This window comes from Nicotiana tomentosiformis, chromosome 1 (genome assembly GCF_000390325.3).
Source record: "Nicotiana tomentosiformis chromosome 1, ASM39032v3, whole genome shotgun sequence".
Lineage (NCBI taxonomy): Eukaryota > Viridiplantae > Streptophyta > Magnoliopsida > Solanales > Solanaceae > Nicotiana > Nicotiana tomentosiformis.
Window position 1 is genome coordinate 92,013,811 of NC_090812.1, and position 24,524 is coordinate 92,038,334.

The 24,524-nt window shown below is 36.3% G+C and overlaps 2 protein-coding genes and 1 long non-coding RNA gene across 5 annotated transcripts; all 3 read left to right on the forward strand.

The window, feature by feature from the left end:
• Positions 1 to 1,137: 1,137 nt before the first annotated feature.
• Positions 1,138 to 8,042, forward strand: LOC104104670 (long chain acyl-CoA synthetase 1). Of its 3 annotated transcripts, none has more exons than XM_018773622.3 (20): positions 1,138 to 1,154; positions 1,616 to 1,852; positions 2,738 to 2,801; positions 2,902 to 2,991; positions 3,092 to 3,148; positions 3,251 to 3,299; positions 3,434 to 3,510; positions 3,626 to 3,665; positions 4,860 to 4,954; positions 5,087 to 5,254; positions 5,492 to 5,602; positions 5,689 to 5,776; positions 5,867 to 5,933; positions 6,020 to 6,095; positions 6,450 to 6,567; positions 6,729 to 6,974; positions 7,072 to 7,211; positions 7,312 to 7,494; positions 7,576 to 7,695; positions 7,800 to 8,042. In XM_018773622.3, exons 2-20 carry the CDS (start codon positions 1,701 to 1,703, stop codon positions 7,848 to 7,850), a joined length of 1,992 nt encoding a protein of 663 aa, XP_018629138.1. In that variant the 5' UTR covers positions 1,138 to 1,154; positions 1,616 to 1,700; the 3' UTR covers positions 7,851 to 8,042. The 3 variants fall into 3 exon arrangements, with proteins under 3 accessions (XP_018629138.1, XP_009611105.1, XP_070043775.1); XM_009612810.4 differs by lacking the exon at positions 1,138 to 1,154 and adding an exon at positions 1,248 to 1,388; XM_070187674.1 differs by lacking the exon at positions 1,138 to 1,154 and adding an exon at positions 1,429 to 1,511.
• A 334-nt stretch (positions 8,043 to 8,376) lies between these two features.
• On the forward strand, positions 8,377 to 9,193 carry LOC138900586 (uncharacterized). The gene is made up of 2 exons (XR_011411704.1): positions 8,377 to 8,574; positions 9,140 to 9,193. It is a non-coding gene; the product is annotated as an uncharacterized lncRNA (long non-coding RNA).
• Positions 9,194 to 10,943: 1,750 nt separating this feature from the next.
• On the forward strand, positions 10,944 to 12,387 carry LOC138907184 (uncharacterized). The gene is made up of 4 exons (XM_070197537.1): positions 10,944 to 11,105; positions 11,169 to 11,368; positions 11,414 to 11,631; positions 11,750 to 12,387. The coding sequence occupies exons 1-4, from the start codon at positions 10,944 to 10,946 to the stop codon at positions 12,385 to 12,387; spliced, it is 1,218 nt and encodes a 405-aa protein (XP_070053638.1).
• Positions 12,388 to 24,524: the final 12,137 nt, after the last annotated feature.

The following is a 24,524-nucleotide window of genomic DNA, read 5'->3' on the forward strand; positions in this document are numbered from 1 at the left end:
AAACATGACTTATACCCACAAGTTCTAAAAACTATTATAAATACCCAACAGTACAATTATCAATAACATTCATTATATTATCGCAAATCATAGTCCTGAACATAAATAAATTTGATACAAAATTATCATTTTTATAATGAACTACATGATATACTATCAGATGACCGAGAAGACGAAGCAATATCGTTACAAAATAATAAATGGTAGGCTCTTTTATAAAATATAAAAGTTTGGACCAAAGTCTAGATCCATCATAGTATATATATCATACAGCTAATAGCTAGTATTACTATTTAATTCCGCCAACCAAAAAAAAAAAAAAAACTCGAATTGTTCCTGCGTGTTTGACTAGGCACACCGTTCAAACAAGAAAGACAAGATTTTTGGTATGTATACATTTACAACTAAAATGAAAAGTTTTAAGTTAAATATATTTAAAAATATCTAATTTATTTTTAAATAGAGTAGAAAATACCAGTAATTACTAATTAGCAACATAGCACTAAAGCAGCAATAGTATCAGTAATATTTTACCGGTTTCAACTACCTATCTGTTTTCAGCCGACCCTTCATTAATATATTTGGCTTTTCCAACTGAGTACTTTTAACATATTATTCATTAATACATAGCCTCTTGAGATCATCCATCTATGTACTTTTTACATATTAGTCAAGTCAAGAAAGAAAGATAGCTGTATATTTAAGGCGTCTCAAAAATCTTGGCTGTTGCATCCTTCTCCACCACCTTCCTATGCCAAAGTCAATTAATTGACATAGTCGGTGCAAGTCAGGTCACGCCACTAGGGACGAATTTAATTTAGGGCAGCTTCCCGAATTCAATTGAACTCATTATTCTCCGCTTGAATTATTTATATACAAAAATACATTTAAAACATATAAATACAATAAGATCACTCATTTTGAAATCAGTTGAATTCGTCTTTACACTCCATCAAATTGCTTTGCATTAATGTCAACGAGTAAATGAACCACTAGAGATGTGATAAGATTGATGGGATTCTTCCCTACTTAACCAGAGTTCTACGGTTCTGAGTCCTGAAAATGAAGAAATTTATGATAGGAAATGCCCTTAAATGGGGTTACGCGGCGCGAATTTGGTTTCTCTATTTGTAGGGGACCGGGGTATGGAAATGGTAACTTCACATGCGTTGGTTTCTTTATTGTCACTGCACAGCTTAATGTAGGGAAAGGAAAAAAAAAGAGTTTTTTGGTGCGTTTCTAACGGCTCTCGTGTTATCTATGTGATCCATAAATTCTCATCTCACATCATTTTGCTGCATTCTTTTAGTTCCCTCTCCCTACCGCCAACCACCAACTACCCCTACTAAAAAAAAAAGTACAAACAAAGCATCAACAGCAAAAACCATGTACTTATGCCTATCTTGTAAAATACTCAAATATCAAAATTCCCACTTTATTTATATTCCTTACAAAAGTTTAATTTAAACCATCTGCTAAGCTTCTGTTTTAGTCACACTGTTGAATTCTAGGCAATTGTTTTTTATTTCTTGATAAGAATAATCAATATTATTCTGTTCATGTACGAAACTAGTTAGCTGCAACATTAATTAGGGTCATTACTCCTCTTATGCAGCTCTGTTTGGACCAACTAAGCTGGAGTTTGTGATATACATACTTGAGTTGAGTTTTTTTTGGGCTGAGTCGGAAGAATTGGAAAAATGAGCATGAGCATGTTTGGTTTGAAAGTGGAGGAGGGAAAAGAAGGCCAAAATGGACAGCCATCAGTTGGTCCTGTTTATCGAAATCCAATAGCTAAAAATGGTTTTCCTCCAACTGATCCTGATTTGTCTACAGCTTGGCAACTTTTTAGGTAACATTTTCCCTTCAGCTTAATCCTGATTTTGTGTGAACGTTTCATTTAAAAGCTTAATCTGTTGAGAGTGCACATTTCTATTTTCTTAGTTATGTCTTCAACGAAAACAAGAAAGCAGGAGCAGGAGAAACCAAGTCCATTTTAGATTTTCTTGGTTACTTTCTCCATTATTTGAAGGGGAGCTTTAGATCATCCGTAAAGTTGTCTCCGCGTTACCTGTAGTTCATGGGTTCGAGCCGTGTAATCAAGCCACTGGTGCTTGCATAAGGGTAGACTGAGTCAGACCTAGGATTTAAAGGTCCGCGGTGCATTTCTGGATTCCACCAAAATTTGATTTGCATATAGGGTGTCCACTACTAATATATCACTATTTTCCAAAGACATATACATGAATACGTGGAATTTTTACTGAACTGTACAGGTGCCGGTGATCCCTCTCAGTATAGCATAGGTTCGCCTCTGACTTGGGGTGCGGCCTTTCCCGGACCCTGCGTAAACGCGGGTTGCTTCGTGCACCGGGCTGCCCTTTCTCCATTATTTCTGTATCCAAAGTTAGTATAGTGTCAAAGTGAAGCATAGATCTTTACTGCTCCCTCGGTTCCAGTTTATGTGAACCTGTTTGACTGGGTTCGGATTTTAAGAAAAAATAAGACTTTTGGAATTTGTGGTCCTAAACAAGTCAAAAAGAGGTCAAGAGTATTTGTGTGGCTGCAGAGTATTTGTGTGGCTATAAAAGCTTCTCATATAATTGGAAGTTTAAGCTAAATTGTTTCCAAATTTAGAAATGTTCATTCTTTTTGGAACGGACTAAAAAAGAAATAGTTTGCTTAACTTACTTTATTTACGTGAATTGAAAGAAAAATATATTCTTTTGATCAACAGAGCAGCTGTTGAAAAATATCCAGGGAATAAGATGCTGGGATGGCGTGATTTTAAGGATGGAAAGGTGGAGTCCAACGTTATCTGGTTTTCTGTCATCCTTTATTATAGTACTATTTTTCTGAATTTACTCACCATCTTCTTTCTTTTTAACTTTTTAAAAATAGTGGGGTCCTTATCTCTGGAAAACATACAAAGAAGCTTATGTAGAGATTTTGCAGACTGGTTCTGCATTACGGGCTCACGGTATTGAACCTGTAAGGAATAGTTGCTCAACTTAGCATTTGTTATCAATTTTAGCTTCTTAAGAATGTCACATAAGTCAAATACAATACGTAATATTTGCATGTGTAACAGGGTGCTCGAATTGGAATTTATGGATCCAATTGTCCTCAGTGGATAGTAGCAATGCAGGTTTGCCTAAGTTCTCGGTCATGTGTAAACATAATGCGTTTAATTTTGCCAAAAGAGTTGCTCATTCGCATAATTTGATAAGACTATTTAATTTGTTTGCAGGCTTGCAGTGCACACAGCTTAATATGTGTCCCTCTCTATGATACACTTGGTAAATAATCTTTCCACATATTAAAAAAGCAACTAAATTATGCTGTTAATATCAAAATTATACATTTAAGTTTTGTCATTTGTTACCTGAGAATTTTGTTTCTCTCTAACTTCCATTCCTTTGTGCTGATGTAGGACCGGGCGCTGTAGATTTTATTATTGAACATGCCGAGATTGATATCGTTTTTGTTCAAGATAAGAAAGTGAAAGAAGTGAGTATCATCTAAAGCACAGTTTAAATGTTTCTTGTGTTTTGTTGCTATTGACCTTTACTTGATTTGGATATCTGAGCTATATGATGATCTCTTTTAAATGTTATCTTTGCAGCTTTTAAATTCAGAGTGCACACATGCTAAACGCCTGAAATGTAAGTCTGCCTCTCTATTATATTGGTTGCAGCTGCCAGATTGGCATTTTTTTATCGAGTTTTTTTTTTGGTAATTAAAATATTATATTAATCACCAGTAGAAACATTACAAAACAAGCATAGCTCTGCTCAGCTAGCTACTCTGAGTAAACAAAAGACAATCAACCTCCTATTGTGTTCTACTATCCAGCAGTCTAAGCCTATACATGTAAAGCTGGGTTATGGATTGCAAATTTAAAAGATCAACTTCTGTAGCTGGGTCCTCATGTCGCTCGTGCCTCTAATGTTACATACACATGCTATCTCCCTGGCTATACTTTCTTGATCTATAGCTTCTCCTTTGAAAATTCTGTTGTTTCTTTGCTTCCATATTGCATGTATGAATTCTGCATATGTCATTTTAATAGTCTTTGCTGCGGTTGTTCTCCCTTTAGCTTTGTGCATTATCCACCTGAAGAGTAGAGTCCATGTCTGTCCTATTTGAGTTTGCATTTGCAGCCACTGTAATAATCTGCTCCACAATCCCCTTGAAAAACTGCATTCCCCAAAGAGGCGATCCCTGCTTTCATCTGATACCTGGCACAGTAAACATAGTGATTGTACATTGATACCCCATTTGAGAAGTCTGTCTGTGGTAGCTAGCTTCCCATGACAGTGCAACCATAGAGTAAATACAGCTTTAGGTCTGGCTCTATTATGGTAAATCAACTTCCTCCATTCAACTTTAGGATGATTCCCCAGTAGCTGATTGTAGATGCATCTGATGATAGTTTTCTTCTGTACAGTAGCTCTTTGCAGCTGCTTGACAGCATCCCTTGTCCCCAATATCTTCTTCACCATCCAGCTTGCCTGGTTTGGTATGTTCATTTCAAAGATGTTTTGCCTTTTGATGTAATATAGATGAATCCATCTTATCCACATTTTATCTGCCTTATGTGCCACATCCCAAAATGTCTTTGCTATTGCTGCTTTATTCCACACTTGTATATTGGTGATGTTGTAGCCTCCAGCTGCTTTAGGTAGACATACTCTGTCCCAAAGCCAACAAAGCCTTCTTTGTGATTACATTACCTCCTGACCACACATAACTTCTGCAGTATGCCTCTTATCATTTTAACTACTTTGACAGGTAATATGAACATTTGGGCCCAGTATGCTTGCATATCATTTTATCGAGTTTGTTTTTGGTTGCAGTGCTTGTGTGTTTCACTTCACTGCAGCAGGAAGAGAAGGATAAGGCAGTTTCTATGGGTATTAAGCCATACTCTTGGAATGAATTCCTCAATATGGTAATTTACTAAAAGCCATTAGCAGTATTGCACCGATGGCCTAAACACTATTGATAAAGCCCTTAGTGTACTTATTTTTTCAGGTGTCTGTTCATCTTAAAGAATATTTTCCATATCCTTTGTTTTTCCCAGGGCAAAGAGAATCCATTGGAGCCTTCACCGCCGCAGCCATTAAACATATGTACAATCATGTATACTAGTGGAACAAGCGGAGAACCTAAAGGTGTAATATTGACTCATGAAAATATGACAGCATCTGTAACAGGAGTTGATCATTTTATGGAAGAATTTGAAGACAAGGTAAGAACTGATCCTTTTCCTAAAATTTCAGGCCATCTCTTTCTTAGTATATAAACATGTAACTTATCATGATTTCCATTTCTAAGTTCTCTTCGTAATTGACTTTCATCGCTCTTTATAATTTGTGCTGGCAATCTCTTAGGCCTTATGATTCTTTTGTTTTTTATTTAGACAAATCCTCATATCAGAAGTGGCAAAATTTTATTGTTCTCCAACTAATCTTTGATCTCTGAATAGATGACGCCGGATGATGTGTACATATCTTTCCTACCACTTGCTCATATACTTGATCGGATGATTGAAGAATTCTTCTTTCATAGGGGTGCTTCTGTTGGCTACTACCATGGGGTAAGGTGTTTGAACTAAATGTGTCGAACAAATTTTTAATTTAATGATTAGCGAGACTGATTCTTCTTGTCGTTGTTGTGTTGAAGAATATCAATGAGATACAAGAAGACCTGATGGAGTTGAAGCCAACTTTTTTGGCTGGAGTACCTCGGGTTTATGAAAAGATTCACGAAGGCATGAAATCTTAGTTTTTCCTGAATTATATAGATGCTACCTATTAACAATTCGAATGATGGTAATCAAGTCTCAAATTATGATTATCAGGTGTTTTGAAAGCACTTGGAGAACTCAATCCCTTTAGGAGGAGCATGTTCCACATTCTATATAACTAGTAATATTCTGATTTTGTTTGTTCTATTCAAATTTTTATATTCTGTTGTTTGCTAATCCTTTCTAATTCTATCTAAAAAAAATCAGCAAACTCAAATGGATGAAGCTTGGGTACAAACAGAAGTATGCTTCACCATTGGCTGATCTGCTAGCTTTTAGGAAGGTTGTATTCTTTTCCTAATTATGTTCTCACTTTCTTGTAACATTTCATGAAATAATGTATGCTTATTTTGTGCCCTGAGTGAAACTTCACTTTTAAGTTGCAGCTACCATCTTTCTACTCTTAATGTGGACACCAGCATATAAGCATTCTTTAGAACTTCTTAAGTAGCAGTAGCATATTCATATGTTTCACGGGGCTGCCTGCTTTAATCATAGGAACTTCAACTACCCGGAAAAAAAAATGTATTCCCATTTTCTGCATTGATCTTACAATTTTGAGAAAGTATATTCAATTATGGACAAGGAAAGAACAGATACATGTCTCCTGACACATTTATTTGGTCTTTTTGTGTAGGTAAAGAATAGGTTAGGTGGCCGGATTCGCCTAATAGTCTCTGGTGGTGCTCCCTTAGGCACTGAGGTGGAAGAATTCTTGCGTGTTACCTCCTGTGGCTTCGTCCTCCAAGGCTATGGTAAATCTAGCTTATTTTTCTGGAAATGAAAAATTAACACTTTAAGTTTTCTACCAATTGAAACACTATAAGTGGTTTGCTTCATTAACTTATGTGAGTTGTCATTTCCACTTTGAACTTTAAACACTCTTTTTATAATCCAAAGTATGTTCTATGTATAGGTTTGACGGAGACTTGTGGTTTGGCCACCATTGGGCATCCAGATGAAATGTCCATGCTTGGAACGGTTGGTCCACCATTTGTCTTCACAGAAGTGCGTTTGGAGGAAGTTCCAGAAATGGGCTATGATCCCCTAGGAGATCCTCCTCGGGGAGAGATATGCGTGAGAGGGAGGACCGCTTTTACTGGATACTACAAGAATCCAGAATTGACAAGAGAGGTCATCAAAGACGGGTGGTTTCATACAGGTTGATCAGTTTATATTTGATATATGCTAAGAATGTTGTTTCACTATATATGAAACAGATCTTTACGTTATTTACTTTATCCTTTGAGCGTATCCAGGTGACATCGGAGAAATGTTGCCTAATGGAGTTGTAAAAATCATTGATAGAAAGAAAAATGTTATAAAGCTATCTCAAGGAGAATATGTTGCAATGGAATATCTGGAAAAGGTTTATGGTATTGCGCCCATCATTGAAGATGTGAGAACCATATCATATTCGAGTTCATGAAAAGCTTATCAAATTTGAATTATTATGTTCTTGAGAGCAATGCATGTAAATTTAATTTGTGTACTTACAGATATGGGTATATGGGGACAGCTTCAAGTCCATGTTGGTGGCAGTTGTGGTGCCACACGAAGGAAACGCCAAAAAATGGGCCGATCAAAATGGACACAAGGGTTCAATTCCTGAACTTTGTTCTCTCCAAGAGCTAAATCAATATATCTTCCTTGAGCTGAAAACTGCTGCAGAAAGGAACAAGGTGAGGAATATACAATCTTTAAGTCTTGTTGGAGTAGTACTGTAATAGCGGTTTGATTTATCTAACTTCTATAAAAAACAGCTAAGAGGTTTCGAGTACATCAAAGGCGTGATTCTAGAACCTCAACCCTTTGAGTTTAACCAGGACTTGGTAACAGCAACAATGAAAAAAAGAAGGGAGAGATTGCTTAAGCATTACAAGGTGATGAGTTTTCGGCACACTCTTCTTAACCAGTTGGTCCATTTATTCAGTTCTTTAGAATGAGAAATAATTGGACAATAACCAAATTTCATACTCTTTTGCAGGTGGAAATTGATAATCTCTACCAAAGGCTTAATGCAGTACCTAAACGCTAATAACATTTTCGATTGCTGAGGCAGTGCAACTCTCGATCTACTGAGAAATCTGTGGAGTTTTGTGCTGTAAAAATTTGATCTTATACATATATTGAGTTAATGTTTGATATAACAGTGTTTTTGTACGAATGATCTGTATTACTGCAGTCATAATTTCTGAATTAAGCACCTCTATGAAATCTTTTCGCATAAGACTAGCCAGACTCGATTATATTTATGCCACATAATTTGGTTCATATGCATAACACTGAATTATAGCACTTGACGGATTTGTCATAAGAAAATTGTTGGATTTTGCATCTGTTACTGCTATTGTTTTCTAGAATAATTAGTTGTTTAGTTTTAGGAGGAGTCTGCTAGAAGATTCAGAATTTTAATTATAGTAAGAGTTTAGTAATTTAGTTGTAGGAGGAGTCTACTACTTTATTTATTTGGCTATTTAAAACCCTATGATTAATAAAATTTTAGAGATAATTTTTCAATCATATTTTCAACCTTCTTGCTACTTGCATATTTTTCTAAAATCCATAACAGTGGTATCAGAGCCTCCATTGATCTTGACGGATCTCTGAATTCGCTGAAAAACAACCAATTTCAACCACTTTTAAACCATACGCATTTTTATCCATACCGATTTTTAACCAAATTTTTAACAATGGCAAGCAGCGGTCTCTCTTTGAATACCTCACAAACTTTCACTCGTGAAAACTATCAGATTTTGTCAGTGAAAATGAAATCTTATCTTGAAGCTTATGATCTATGGGAAGTTGTAATGGAAGACAAACTTATACAACCACTTCCTGCAAATCCTACCCTTGCCCAAATCAAAGCTCATTCAGATGAGAAAACCAAAAAAATACAAAGCCAAAACTATAATTCAAAATTCAGTTGCAGATTCAATCTTCTCTAAAATTATTGCATGTGAGACAGCAAAAGAGGCTTGGGAAACACTCAAACAGGAGTATCAAGGAAGTGAACGAGGCAGACAAAATCAGATTTTAAATTTGAAAAGAGATTTTGAATCTCTTAGAATGCAAGATGATGAGACCATCGCTAAGTATTCTGATCGAATTTCTTTAATTGTCAATAAAATCAGGTTACTTGGCGAGGATTTCAAAGATGACAGGATAGTTGAAAAAATTCTTGTGACAATTTTCGAGAGATTTGAATCCAAAATTTCCTCTCTGGAAGAGTCTAAAGATCTCTCTACCATCTCTGTTGCAGAATTAATAAGTGCTCTTCAAGCACAAGAGCAAAGAAGGGCCTTCAGACAAGACAAAGTTACTGAGGGTATTTTTTATGCGAAACACCAAAAAGAAAAAGTCGATTATCCTTATTGCAAATATTGCAAAAAGAAAATACACTTAGAAAATTTTTATTGGTGGAGACCTGATGCATTATGTGGAAATTACAAACAAAAAAGTCATGTTACAAAAGTGTGCAAGTTCAAAGATGCTCATGCACAAGCACTAATAGCAGAAGAAGGAATTGAGGATGACCTTCTTTAGACAGAAGCAAGGAGGAGTGTTGGATTTTGCATCTGTTACTGCTACTGTTTTCTAGAATAATTAGTTGTTTAGTTTTAGGAGGAGTCTGCTAGAAAATTCAGAATTTTAATTATAGTAAGAGTTTAGTAATTTAGTTGTAGGAAGAGTCTACTACTTTATTTATTTGTCTATTTAAAGCCCTGTAATTAATAAAATTTTAGAGATAGTTTTTCAATCTTATTTTCAACCTTCTTGCTGCTTGCATATTTTTTTTAAAATCCATAACAAAAATTTCTCAATACCTATGTACAACCACTTCGGGAATTTGTTGTTCTTCAATTATGAGGTAAATTGCTCTAAGTTACGTTATTTCATGTTTTGATGATTTGTCAAACGATTCTCGAGGAACCAGTTGTGATCAGTTCCTTTGGTTTGGTTCTCATGGGGAATATGGCTAATTTGTAGGGGGGACAATGTGGAGATCTGGTTCTCAGGGAGAATATCAGTTCTAAGTCTGTCATCATAAAAAAATGGGAAAATTGATAAGTTATGCGTCTTTTGTTTTGATGATTTGACAAACTTCATAAGAGAACCAGATAAGAAACCTGATACAATTAGTTCCCTTGCGTTCAGAGTAACTAGTCAGATGTCTGGTTCAATTCTCAATAAAATCAGATAAGAGAACAAAAGAGGGAACATATAGGGACCAGTTCCCCTGGTTGTCATATAGTCAACTCTATAATTGTAAAAGCTGTTGCATTGTACCGTCTGTCAGCAGTACAACAACACAACTGTAGCTTGCTAAGTCCAACCTAAAGGACACTTTATTGCATCATCCTTGATGACTTCACACACACATATTATCAACATGAGACAAGGGATTTCATTTGTGTAACACTTGCAAATCCAAAACTCATATTATAGTGCTAGCCACCTCATCTCTTAAGAACAAAGCTGTTGCAACCTCAAGGACCAGATCCAAAGATTGAATATATCTTAAGTCCTTAGGTTTGTTGAGTTTTTGTTATTTTGTTCTTCATTTATAATCTTACACTACTTTCAAGAAGTGTCTTTGCAGGACAGATTTAAACCACCATTTGGTTTAGTTTCTTGACTAGAGTTAGTCAAGTTTTGTTGATTTGTAATAGAGTTATTACAAAGGGCTTACAATAGAGTTATTATAAGGGGTGAGGGATTAAGAGTTTAATTCTTAGATTGCAATAGGTTGTAATCAGAAGTTTGCTCGGTTTAGTGGAGCTGAAATCCTACTAGGGTAGGTCGTGGTTTTTAATCCATTGAGCAAGGAGTTTTTCAAAGTAAATATCGCGTATTCTTTATTTACTGTGGGAACAGATAGAAAATCTGGTTCCCTATACTATTTGGTTTTACAGTCTATTGCTTACTTGGGAACTGATAGAGAACCTGGTTCTCTATATAATTTAGTGGACTCGTAGTTTCTAACAATTGGTATCAGAGCAGGTTCTTTCTAAAGGGTTAACACCTAGAAAGGATCTACATGGCTGCTCTACCAAATTTTGAGGAAGGATAATCAACGTACAGATCACCACGATTCAACGGCCAATACTATGGTTGGTGAAAAATAAGAATGCATGACTTCATCATGGCTGAGGACTCAGAGTTGTGGGATGTAATTTGTGATGGCCCTTTTGTTTCCATGAAAACTGTTGGTGAGGGAACAATTACAGTCCCAAAAATAAGAAAAGAGTACAACGATGCTGATAAAAAGGCTATTGAGAAAAATTTCAGGGTAAAGAAGATTCTTGTTTGTGGCATCAGACCAGATGAATACAACTGTATCTCAGCTTATTAGTCTGCTAAGGAGATCTGGGAAGCTCTTCAAACTGCCTATGAGGGAACTACTCAGGTTAAGCAGTCCAAAATTGATATGCTTACTACTAAGTATGAGCTTTTCAAGATGAAGAAGGATGAGTCTATTCAAGATATGCACACACGTTTCACCTCCATTATCAATGAGATTCACTCCCTTGGAGAAGTCATCCCAAGAAACAAGTTGGTCCGAAAATTACTCAGTGTTTTATCAGGTTCCTGGTAAAGTAAAGTGAATGCTATCACCGAAGCCAAGGATCTGCAAAAGCTAACCATTGATAAACTCATTGGAAATCTCAAGACCTATGAGATGAAGAGAAAGAAAGATCTTGAAAGAAGAGAGCCCAAGAAGGAGAAGAACTTGGTTCTCAAAGCTGCCCACATCGACTTTAGTAGTGATGAATCTGACATGACGTATCTCACTCGAAAATTTCAAAAGATGATTCGTAAAATGGTGGAATACCAAATAAAGGAAGTTCCAACAGGACTTTCAAAGGAAATGATTGTTGTCATAAGTGTGGAAAGTCGTGACACTTCATTAAAGACTGCCCTCTTTATAAGCAGGATCATTACAAAACCACACTGAAAAGGTTGCTAAGAGGAACCAGGTCCCTGACAGAAAGTTGAAAAGAAGAGATGTTGCTGACAGCATGGTGAAGCAACCCCTGGCTGACCGTAGAGATTCCTCCGGTGAATCTGAAGGTGAAGATGATCAAGGAGATACATCTATGATGGTTGTTGACAATGAATCTTCAGAATATGAGTCAATCTTTGCACTTATGGCCAAATCTGATGAGGAGGAGGACAAGGAGGAAGATGAGGTAAGTTTTCTTGATGTTCAAAGAAATTTGAAAACTTACTCTAAGAAAAAATTAATGTCCTTAAAAAATGTATTGATTGATGCCTATCATAGCCTCATTAATGAGAAAAATGCTTTAATTGAAGAAGTTGGTAACATAGAACAAGAGAGGGATGATATGGTAGTTTTTATTGTAGATTTAAAGGAACAAGTGAAAGAAGTAACTAGAGAAAATACCTTGTTGAAAAACCAAACGAAAAAATGGATGGACATCCCTAAGGGTAAAGAAGTGGCTAGTGAGGCTCAACTTGAACTTGAGAGTGAGCTTAAGAAAGTTAAAACAAGTCTTGTTGTTGAGCTTGAAAAGAATAGACAACTTCAGGAGGAACTGAAAAAGGTTTAAAATGATCTTGATAAGTCACTTAAATGGACTCGGTCCTCTGATGTAATAACGTCTATGTACAAGAGTAATGGTGGAAACAGGCAAGGAATCGGGTTCCAAAAGGCTAAAACCTCTTATAATCCTCATAGCAAGTATGTAACTGTGGATGATAATTGGTTGTGTACTCACTGCGGTCAAACTGGCCATTACAAGGACTCTTGTAAAGTTAAAATCCAGTCTCTATAGAAAAACAAAGTTTTTGTTGAAAAGAAGCATACTGTTGAGGAACCTGGTCCTCTAAGAGGAAAATATATGTTGCCTGCATGGGCGAAAAGAAGTTTGATCCGCCCGTTCTACTTTATAAGGGACCCAAGCTGGCTTGGGTTCCTAAGTCTAATCAGTGATTTCATGTGCAGGCTGGAGTGAGAGGTAGCAGTCAAAAAATGGTACATGGATAGCGGTTGCTCTAAGCATATGACTGGAAGAATGGATGATTTCTTCACTCTAGGCCTTCCAAGGCGGGAGTGTGTCCTTTGAAAATGGCAATAAGGGCTATATTATTGGTGTTGGCAAAATTGGCAAAACACTCTCCCATGCAATTGAAAATGTGTACCATGTGAATGGTTTGAAATATAGCTTGTTGAGTGTGTCTCAAATATTTGATAAGGGAAAATGAAGTGAAGTTCCTGTTTTGCACTGTCACCAATCTCAAAACTGGTAAAGTGGTGTTGATAGCCAAAAGGTTCAAGAACATCTATGTTGTAGACTTTGATTCACTGAATAATGGTGATCTAACATGCCTAAGTGCCATTAATGATAATGCTGAGTTATGGCGCAAATGACTAGGGCATGCGAGTTTTTATTTGCTGAACAAGTTGGTTATAACGGACCTGGTTCATGGGCTGAAGCAGTCAACACTACCTGCTACTTGATTAACAAGTGCATGATCAGGTTCCTTCTCGAGAAGTCTCTCTATGAACTACTCAATGGGAGAAAACCCAAGCTGACTTACCCAAGAGACTTTGGATGCAAAATGTTTTATTCTCAACAATAGTGGCAAAGGGTCACATAACAAAGAAGATGAAGATGGAGAATTTACAAATGCTCATGGTGAACCTATAGATATTGCAAATAGAATGACTGTTTTGATGAGTCAAGTCAAGCAGAGCGATGAAGGAGATGCAGCAGAATCTCTAAAAGGCACAGTTGGTCCCTCTATTACCTCGACTGAAGCTGAACATAGGGTTGTTGATGCTGCATTAGGTACTCTTGATACAGAACAAAGGAGTGAAAGTTATAATTTTGTTGATGCCAATGATGTTTAAAATATGGAGGAACCCGGTCCTTCAAATTCTGAAGTTAAAGTATCCAACTGGAAGCAAAAGAGTTCACATCCCTTCAAACTGTAATCACACCCATAGACTATGTATTTAACCTAGATTTAAGTCAAGGAACATGTTTGCCCTCTCAGCCTTCTTGTCTTAAATCGAGCCTAAAAACATCAAAGAAACATAGAAAAATGCTAATTGGATAGCTGATATGCAAGAAGAACTCCATCAGTTTGAGAAGAATAAAGTGTGGCACTTGATCCCTAGGATTTCAGATAGAACACTGATTAGAACCTGGCCCAAAAGAATCTCACTTGAAGGCTGCCAAAGGAATTTTGAAGTATCCTAAGGGAACGCAGGACTTGGTCCTTGTCTATTTTAGGAGATAATTTTGACTTGGTTGGATATGCTGATGCTGATTGTGTTGAATATCTGGTGGATAGAAATAGCACATCTGGAATGAAATATTTTTTGGGGTCATGCTTGATCTCATGGGGTACAAAGAAACAAACTTTGAGGCTCTTTCTACTGGTAAAGCTGACTTGAACCCGGTACAACCCAAGAGGACAAAGCGCATTGATGTGCGATATCACTTTTTGAGGGATAATGTTGAAAAGGGTCTTATTTGTATGAAGTTTAGGAAGACGGAGAACCGGTTAGAATACATCTTCACTAAGGTGCTGAGCAGGGAACATTTTTAAAGAAATCGTATGGAGTTGGGGTTGATTAAGCTCAACTAAGGACCTGGTCCCTCGATAATTGGCTATGTTTAGAAGGAAAGGTACAATGCTAAAAAGTGTTTTTCGGTGACATCTAACTCAAATCTATATTGTTACAGGTATACACACATGGCAATTTTAGGACAAAACAAGTAAGAGTGACATTGTACTTCTAGAAGTCTTTGCTCAGATTTTCAAAAACTGTCAAGGAACCTGGTTCCTACGACTCAGGTTAGTAGTCTCTCCAATACTTATATGTCTTTTTAAATTGCTAAAGTGTCATGTCATTAATCTATTCCCGCCTCTCTCCTAATTTTTGAAGTCCAAAATGTTAAACCTTTTCTGAACTAACGTATTGCCCCAAAAAACCACTTCCTTCTCTTACACCCAACTAAAATCGATTCTTTTCTTCAAAACCAAAATCAACCTTTTATCAAAAAGAATCCTTCTCTCCAAATATACCAGAAGTGAGCCCAACTCTATCACCTTCAAAAATCCTAACTCCATATGAATCAAAACCCCAAGAAGTCTTTGGTAGATTTTGATGGGAGTTTAACTGAAAGGGAATGGGGTAGATCTAATATTCTAGAGCGTGAGGCTGAAATTGTTGCTGGGTTTGTAGAAGTCTTGAAGGATGGAGGAATTGGTGAATGTGCTGAAAAAGGGGAAACTAAATGAGGGACATGATCCCTTAAGTCCTTCTCAGAATGTTAATTCTAATGATGATCTTTTTCTTTTTGAGTTCTGTGTTTAAACGAACTTCTGATCCAGTAAAAAGGATTGATGAAAAGTAGGTTGATTGATGATGAAGTGGCGTGATGTGGTGAATTTAGAAGAGATAATGAAGCCGAAAAATCTTCACGTGTGAGAAAGAATTCAAAAAGGATCAAAATGGAGAAAAGAAAGTCGGTTGAGAAGGATGCAACAGATGATAAGGGTGAACATATTGAGAGGAAGAAGAGGGAGACATGGTCGCTCAGGAAAAAGAAAGGGTAGTGTGAGTGAGGAACTTGGTTCCTTACAGAAGCAAAAGATCGAGTTATCCGGTTTGGAGAGGTAGAAGACTCTGAAGTCTCAAAAAGTGCTATTAGGCAGAGTGTTGACTATGATATTGCTGAAAAATGAAGAAACTTCTTGACATTGTTGAGTTCCAAAAATAGAATCACCTCATTGTTCCTCCAAGTCCCAACGTTTATGAAGAAGGAGTAAAAATTGGGACTGAGTTTGTTCTTGATAAGGAGAAAGCTTGGGGAGATTCTTGATGATCTGATTGATGATTTAGCCTACTCAGATGGGTAGAGAACTAGGTCCCTGTGGACCCTTGGCAGAATAGAATGCTCAATTGAAGGGTGAGAATAAATGATTGAGGAAACAAGTGGAGGATCTTAGAGCAAATTATCATTGATCAAAGGATTGTGAATGAATGAATGGACATGCTCATCAAGGCCTTAGACCCTTACTTTTATTCCAGCCCAGTGATTTATGTCTTTCACGCCTTCCAAATTCCCTCGAATTCCTATCTTCTTTTGATCCCTATGTTTGATGACATTGGTACTTTAGTTGTTTAAATTATCATATTCTGTATTGTTGAAACTATTGTACTTTTGTTATAATTACTCTACTATGGGAAATCACTTTATTTTGTGCAATGACATTCACTTGTTGTTCTTGTTATTGTTTATGTTGTGTTGCCCAAGTGGCATGAGTTACTGTTGCTGAACTTCTTTTTGGTTGTGCTTCTTCTGTTATTCTTTTCAATGATGCCAAAAGGGGAAAGTTACATAGGTGTCAACATGGGGGAGGAACAAAATCAAATTGATATGTTGTATTGTGCATGAAAGATAGCTCTGCTTCGCAGGGGGAACATTGCTGATAACATGGTTATTATAGGTCTGATTCGCAGGGGAACATATGAGGAATCTAGTTCTTAGGGGGAACATCAATTTTGGGTTTGTCATCATCAAAAAGGGGAAAATTACTCCAAGTTACGTTATTTCAAGTTTTGATGATTTGCCAAACGATTCTCGAGGAACCAGGTAGGGACCAGATGTGATCAGTACTTGTAAGGAATCTGATTCTCAGTGGGAATATCAATTATGAGTTTGTCATCATCAAAAGGGGAGAAATTGATAAGTTATGCTATTTTGTGTTTTGATGATTTGCCAAATAGTCTCGAGGAACCAGTTGTGATCAGTTCCTTTGGTCTGGTTCTCATGGAGAATATGGCTAATTCGTAGGGGGAACAATGTGGAGATCTAGTTCTCAGGGGGAATATCAATTCTAAGCCTGTCATCATCAAAAAGGGGAAAATTGATAAGTTATGCATTTTTTGTTTTGATGATTTGACAAACTTCATAAGAGATCCAGATAAGGAACTTGATACAATTAGTTCCCTTGCATTCAGAGTAACTAGTCAGATAGCTGGTTCAATTCTTAATGAAATCAGATAAGGGAACAGTTAGGGATCAGTTTTCCTGGTTGTCGTGCACTCAACTCTACAACTATAAAAGCTATTGCACTGTACCGTCTGGCAGACTGCTGCACTGTACTGTCTGGCAGCAGTATAGCAACATAGTTGTAACTTGCTAAGGCCAATCCTAAAGGACACTTTATTGCATCATCCTTGATGACCTCACGCACACATATTATCAACATGAGGCAAGAGATTTCATTTGTCTAACACTTGAAAATCCAAAAATCATATTCTCTCAAGTGTTAGCCACCTCTTCTCTTAAGAACAAAGCTGTTGCAACCTCAAGGACCAGATCCAAAGATTGAAGATATCTTAAGTCCTTAGGTTTGTTGAGTCTTTGTTATTTTGTTCTTCAATTTTAATCCTGCACTACTTTCAAGAAGTGTCTTTGTAGGGCAGATTTAAATCATTGTTTGGTTTAGTTTCTTGACTAGAGTTAGTCAAGTTTTGTTGCTTTGTAATAGAGTTATTGCAAAAGGCTTACAATAGAGTTATTGTAAGGGGTGAGAGATTAAGAGTTTAATTCCTAGATTGCAATAGGTTGTAATCTGAAATTTGCTCGGTTTAGTGGAGTTGAAATCCTACTAGGGTAGGTCGTAGTTTTTAATCCCTTGAGCAAGGAGTTTTCCATGTAAATATCGTATGTTCTTTATTTACTGCCGATTTAATATGGGAACAGATAGAGAACCTGGTTCCATATACTGTTTGGTTTTATAGTTTGTTGCTGACTGTGGGAACTGATAAAGAACCCGATTCTCTATATAGTTTAGTGGACTCTTAGTTTCTAACAATGAAGTATAAGAAACCTACTCGTAACACAAAACATAAGGAGGTTAATGATGTTGATATATTAGGGAGTTGAATATGTGAAGGGTGGTAAGTAGGGAGTATACATGGACCGGGTTGGTTCAGTTTTTATTAAAATCAAACTAAACCAACTATATTGGTTTGGATTGGTTTGGTTTTATTTGGTTTTTTGATTTTTTCGGGTTTTTTTGTTACGTGAATATTATTTCACTCTTACTTTGTTTAAGTTATAGATAAAATTTTGATAAGCGAATATATGTTTAGTAAAAGTTGAAAAAATTGACAAACATATGATCTATTAAAATATTCTAATGAGAGAATTTTTTAGTAACACGTGATCACATGATAGTTATTTTCTTAGCCGTCTAACAATAATTTTTCATGAATGTACTCTTTCAAGGTTAACCGAATTTAATAATTAAAGATAAAAATCAACATGATACCTAAATAATGATATGTTCTATTTAAATTTAAATTATCAAAATACCATTTGAAATTCGAAAAAGATATAAGAAATCTTGATACATGAATGTGGAAGAACAAAGAGATGATTGACGCATTTCAATAACACTTGATAAGAAAATAATATAACCCATTATTTAAAGTAAATAAAAGTGAATTCACTACTTTGTACTTCTATTAAATATTATATCACATGAGAGGATCCCAAATATTTCTTTATTTTTTAAAGAAAATTCAATATAAAGTCTCAAATGTATATATAAAAATTATATATTTATATGTCAGTTTGATTCGGATTTTTTTACTCAATATCAAATCTAGTCGGGTTTTTTAATCGGTTTGGTTTGACTTTTCGATTTGGTGTGATTTTCCGGTTTGGTTTCAACACCCCCTGGTGGTAAGCATTTTACATATGAGACAATGAGAATTCAGGATTTTAGTGTGCGTAGGGGCTAAAAAGTGGAAGGCCATTTACTTACCAAAACCCTTCTAGTGCCCAAGTTTCCCTATTCTCCAACCAAACATAAAGTGTAAGTCTTTTCTTTGCATTTGAATGGAAGAAAGGAAGACCTCTGACCTTTCTATGTGCACTAATGCTACTATGGTAGGAGAAAGAAGTAAGACCCACCTTGTTCCACATTCAGAAATACCTCTTAATTTCTTTTGTTTTGTTTTGTTTTTCAGAAGAAAAAAAAACACTGAGTGCGAATAGATTCACCTCGTGAAGGTTAGTTTGTGCATATCTTAATCATCCCCTACTTCATTCAGATCAAAATTATGACTGTTTAACTCTGGTAAATAATAAAATTATCACTTTAATGTGGACTCCTCAGAATTAGTTCCAACTTCTGGTTCTACATCAGGCAGTTCTTACTCTACATCAGTTTCAAGTTGTTTAGCGCTGCCACTGGCAGAAAAAGCAAAAATAAGGAGTTTATCAGTTCATCATGGATGATGGACCCGTCGTGTAATATGGCCAAATTTTCATGACATTTGCCATGACATAATAGCCATTATAACAAAATTTGTGGATCATGACATTTGCCATGACATAATATCCATTATTAGGCCAATGATTTATTGCTATAAATAGAGGAGCTTCTCCTCATTTGCAAATACACAAATTCAAGAGCTTTTCACTCTTGTCTTTCTTTCTCCTCCTTTATTTTATTATAGAGTATTTTGTAAGAGAGTGAGTGTTGGGAAACACTTGTGTGAACCCTTTCTTTGGAGTAATCTTATAAGGTTATTCTCTTGGGGTATTTGGGACTAATTAGAGTATCTACTCTAATTTTGTACTCTTGTTGGTATAGTGAAATTGCTCCTCTCCATTTGTGGACATAGGTCACCTTGGCCTAACCACGTTAAATTTATGTCTTCTTTATATTATTTAATTGCTGTTATTATCAACTTTCATTGTCTTTGTTATTTTCATTATACCGTTGTTTGGCTAAATTCCGCACTACCCAGGTTCCCGATCCTAATAAATTGGTATCAGAGCCAGATCCAACCGAGTTAGTTTAAATAGCCAAAATGACTTTAACAAAGTCTTATGTTGAGAAATTTGACCGAAGTGTCAACTTCAGAATGTGGCAATTAAAGATGGAAGCTATCCTAATTCAGGATGGCTTAGATTTGGCACTGCAAGGAAGGGAAAAGATGCCGGATAAAATGACGAACGAGGAGTTTTCCATCATAGACAAAAAGGCAAAAATGGGTATTTTTTTAAATCTTTCAAATGAGGTTTTGCGTGAAGTTGCAGCAGAAAGCTCAACCAAAGGTATATGAGAAAATCTAAAACCCTATATATGAAAAGAACAGTAGAAAACATGCTTTACCTAAAGCAAAAACTCTGCACTTTTCGTATGGCTGAAGGTACCTCTATACTTACACATCTTGATACTTTTGATTCTCTTCTTATGGATCTAAGTAACATAGATGCTGAAATCAAAGATGAAGATCAAGCTGTGTTATTGCTTGTTTCCTTACCCAGTCGTTTAAACATATAAGAAATATTATACTTTATGGAAAGGATAATATCTCTTATAAAGATATCAAATCTATTTTGAAATCAAAAGAACAAATAGATAGAGATATTACTGGGGAAACTAGTGGGAACCTAGGGGAAGGCTTATTCATAAAAGGTAGATCCAATAAAAAAGATTCAAGTAGTGAGAAACATAAATCAAGGTCAAAATCTAGATATAGAAATGTCATGTGCAAATATTGTCATAAGAAAGGTCACATTATTTCTGAATGCTTTAAATTGAAAAACAAAGAAAAGCATACAGAAAAGAAAAATGAGCACAAAAATACTGACACTGCCGAAGCAAGTGTAGCTGCTGATGAGACTGAGAGAACTATTTTTTAGCAACTAATAATAGTTTTAAATCTAACAATGAGTGGATTTTAGATTCGGGTTATTCTTATCATATGTGTCCCAGTCGGGATTAATTTACCACATATGAATCTATTGGAGGTGGAGTTGTCTTAATGGCCAACAATGCTGCCTGCAAAGTTATTGAAAAAGGTACAGTCCGAATCAAAATGCACGATGGTGTGGTGAGAACTCTCACCGATATTAGCATGTTCCTGACTTGAAGAAAAATCTCATCTCTTTGGGCACTCTAGAATCTCTTGGATGCAAGTACACAGGTGAAGGTAGCGTTCTGAAAATTTCTCATGGTGCTCTTGTGATCATGAAAGTACGCAGATCTGGTACGTTATATACTCTTTTGGGATCTACTATTACAGGTGCTGCTGCAGTTTCAATATCAGATAAATCAGGTTCTGACATCACCAAATTGTGGCATATGCGATTGGGGCATATGAGTGAAAAAGATCTTCCATCCTCAGCAAAAGAGGTCTCTTATGTGGCCAAAGTACCGAAAATATAGAGTTCTGTGAATATTGTGTGTTCGGGAAGCAGAAAAGAGTCAGCTTCAAATCTCCAGCGATTCATAGAACAAAAGGTACTTTGGATTACATTCATTCAGATCTTTGGGGTCCTTCACGTACCCCATCAAAAGGTGGTGCCAAGTATATGTTAATTTTTGTTGATGATTATTCAAGGAAAGTTTGGGTTTATTTTCTGAAAAATAAAAGTGATGTTTTCTTAAATTTCAAACAATAGAAAGTTTTGATTGAGAAACAAACAAGAAAACAGGTTAAGCGGCTTAGAACAGATAATGGCTTGGAATTTTGTAATGATGAATTCAACAAATTTTGCAAGAATGAAGGAATTGTTCGACATCGTACTGTGATAATGACACCTCGGCAAAATGGTGTGGCAGAAAGGATGAATAGAACTCTTTTGTAAAGGGCTCGTTGCATGATTTCAAATGCTGGGTTGACAAACGCCTTTTGGGCAGAAGCTATCTCTACATCTTGTTATATTGTCAACCGAGCTCCTTCTGCACCTTTGAACTTTAAGACTCCAGAGAAAATGTGGTCAGGTACTCCTGCTAATTATTCTGATTTAAAGATATTTGGTTGCCCTGCATGCATGCATGTAAATGATGAAAAATTAGAGCCAAAAGGCTAAAAAATACATTTTCCTTGGGTATGCATCTGGGGTGAAAGGATACCGACTATGGTATCCTGATCCTACGACACCAAAATTTTTAATTAGCAGAAATATAACCTTTGATAAATCCTCTATGTTACATTCTAGAAAAGAGTCTTCTAGTTCTTGTAATACAGATAAAGGAAAGAGTACACAGAACCAGGTGAAGATTGAGATTGGCATTCCTTCTGAGCCAAGCTCATCAACTTTGGAGCAAAATTCAGTTGAAACTCCTAAAGTTGAGACAAAAGCTGAAATTCCTGAAGTTGAGACTCCTGAAGTTGAACCAAAAGAAGAGGAGTATTCTATAGCCAAACATAGACCAAGAAGAGAAGGTAAACAACCATTAAGGTTTGGAGATTATGTTGCATTTATTTTTTCAGTTGCACAGGAAACTGAAGAAATTGGAGAACCATCAAAATATTCAAAAGCAGTTTCTGGTGCTGACTCAGCCAAGTGGCTGATTGAAATGAATGAAGAAATTGAGTCTCTCCACAAGAATGGTACTTGGTCTCTTGTGAAGCCGTCATCAGGAAAAAGAATTGTTGGTTGCAAATGGGTCTTCAAGAAAAAAGGATGGCATTCCAGGGGTTGAAGATGCGAGGTATAAGGCACGATTAGTTGCAAAGGGCTATAGTCAGGTACAAGGAGTTGATTTTAATGATATTTTCTCACATGTTATTAAACATAGCTCTATTCGTGTCTTGCTTGCCTTCGTTGCTATGTATGATTTGGAATTAAAACAACTTGATGTTAAGACAACTTTCTTACATGGCGAACTTGAGGAACAAATATACATGCATCAACCCGAAGGATTTGAAATTGAAGGAAAAAAAGATCATGTTTGCTTGTTGAAGAAATCCTTGTACGGATTAAAACAGTTTCCAAGACAATGGTATAAAAGGTTTGATTCCTTTATGTTGGATCATGGTTATTCGAGGAGCATATATGATAGTTGTGTTTATTTCTGGAAGTTAAATGATGGTTCATTTGTGTACCTATTATTATATGTTGATAACATGCTCATTGCTGCTAAGGATTTAACAGAAATTCACAACTTGAAAAGTCAGTTGAAAAGTGAATTTGAGATGAAAGATTTGGGAGCAGCTAAGAAAATCCTTGGCATGGAGATCAAAAGAGATCGAAAAGCTAACAGGCTATTTCTGACCCAGAAGAAGTACTTGGAGAAAGTATTGGAGAGGTTTGGCATAAAAGATGCTAAACCAGTTAGTACCCCTCTTGCTGCTCATTTTAAGTTATCAACTGCTCAGTCCCCGCAGTCAGAGGAAGAAGAGAGGTATATGGCACAAGTTCCTTATTCCAGTGCAGTCGGCAGTATTATGTATGCAATGGTTTGTACACGTCCAGACATTTCACAAACAGTGAGCGTGGTAAGCCGGTATATGGCTTGCCCTGGTAAAGCACATTGGCATGCTGTGAAATGGATTCTCAGATACTTGCGAGGTACTTCAAACACATGTTTGGAGTTTGGGAGAAATACTAACACCTTGGTTGGTTTTGTAGACTCAGATTATGCAGGTGATCTTGACAAAAGAAAATCATTGACGGGCTATGTATTTTGCATCGGTGGTTGCGCTATTAGTTGGAAAGCTATATTACAACATGTAGTAGCTTTATCTACTACCGAAGCAGAATATATGGCAGTGACCGAGGCGATCAAAGAAGCTTTATGGTTAAAGGGTCTATTTGCGGAACTCAGTTTACACCAAGGTGGTATTAACATTTTCTGTGATAGTCAAAGTGCCATTCACTTGACTAAAGATCAAATGTATCATGAGAGGACGAAGCACATTGATATAAAGTATCATTTCATCTGAGAAATCATTACTGAAGAAAAAGTCTATGTTCAGAAGATCAACACTAGAGACAATCCCGCAGATATGTTCACAAAACCTCTTCCAGTATCCAAGTTCAAGCTTTGTCTGAACCTGATTGGCATTTACGAAGAATGATTTTGCCCATTGGGGTTTTTGCGAAGAAGGTGGAGCAAATTTATTATATATAAGCCGAAATTAGGCCAAGGTGGAGATTTGTAATATGGCCAAATTTTCATGACATTTGTCATGACATAATATCCATTATAACAAAATTTGTGGATCATGACATTTGTCATGACATAATATCCATTATTAGGCCAAGAATTTCTTGCTATAAATAAAGGAGCTTCTCCTCATTTGCAAACACACCAATTCAAGAGCTTTTCACTCTTGTCTTTCTTTCTCTCCTTTATTTCATTATAGAGTATTTTGTAAGAGAGTAAGCGTTGGGAAACACTTGTGTGAACCCTTTCTTTGGAGTGATCTTGTAAGGTTATTCTCTTGGGGTATTTGGGACTAATTAGAGTATTTACTCTAATTTTGTACTCTCTTTTGTACTCTTGTTTGTACAGTAAAATTGCTCCTCTCCGCTTGTGGACGTAGGTCACCTTGACCGAACCACGTTAAATTTGTGTCTTCTTTATATTCTTTAATTGCCGTTATTATCAACTTCCATTGTCTTTGTTATTGTCATTATACCGTTGTTTGGCAAAATTCCGCACTACCCAGGTTCCGATACTAACACGTCGTCTATTACACAGTCGACTGTTTGACATGCTTTGATTCAGTGCTGAGGTACACACCTAGCATTCAGATAAAGATCTGTGCAGAAGTTCAAAAAGAAATTTCGATAGATTTTTCGACATCATCTTTGCAGCAAGCAACTACCACGAATTTTGATTTATGGAACCGACACTAAATTGTTTGACCGTACAATTTAACTGCTCCCTCGTTTTGCACTTCATT

Coding starts and splice junctions, on each gene's coding strand:
- LOC104104670 (XM_018773622.3), top strand. CDS start 1,701: ATGAGCATGAGCATGTTTGGTTTGAAAGTGGAGGAGGGAAAAGAAGGC. Junction 3,666..4,859: donor ACATGCTAAACGCCTGAAAT/GTAAGTCTGCCT, acceptor TTTTGGTTGCAG/TGCTTGTGTGTTTCACTTCA. Junction 7,212..7,311: donor TTGCGCCCATCATTGAAGAT/GTGAGAACCATA, acceptor GTGTACTTACAG/ATATGGGTATATGGGGACAG.
- LOC138907184 (XM_070197537.1), top strand. CDS start 10,944: ATGCATGACTTCATCATGGCTGAGGACTCAGAGTTGTGGGATGTAATT. Junction 11,106..11,168: donor CTATTGAGAAAAATTTCAGG/GTAAAGAAGATT, acceptor TCAGCTTATTAG/TCTGCTAAGGAGATCTGGGA. Junction 11,632..11,749: donor AAAATTTCAAAAGATGATTC/GTAAAATGGTGG, acceptor CTTTATAAGCAG/GATCATTACAAAACCACACT.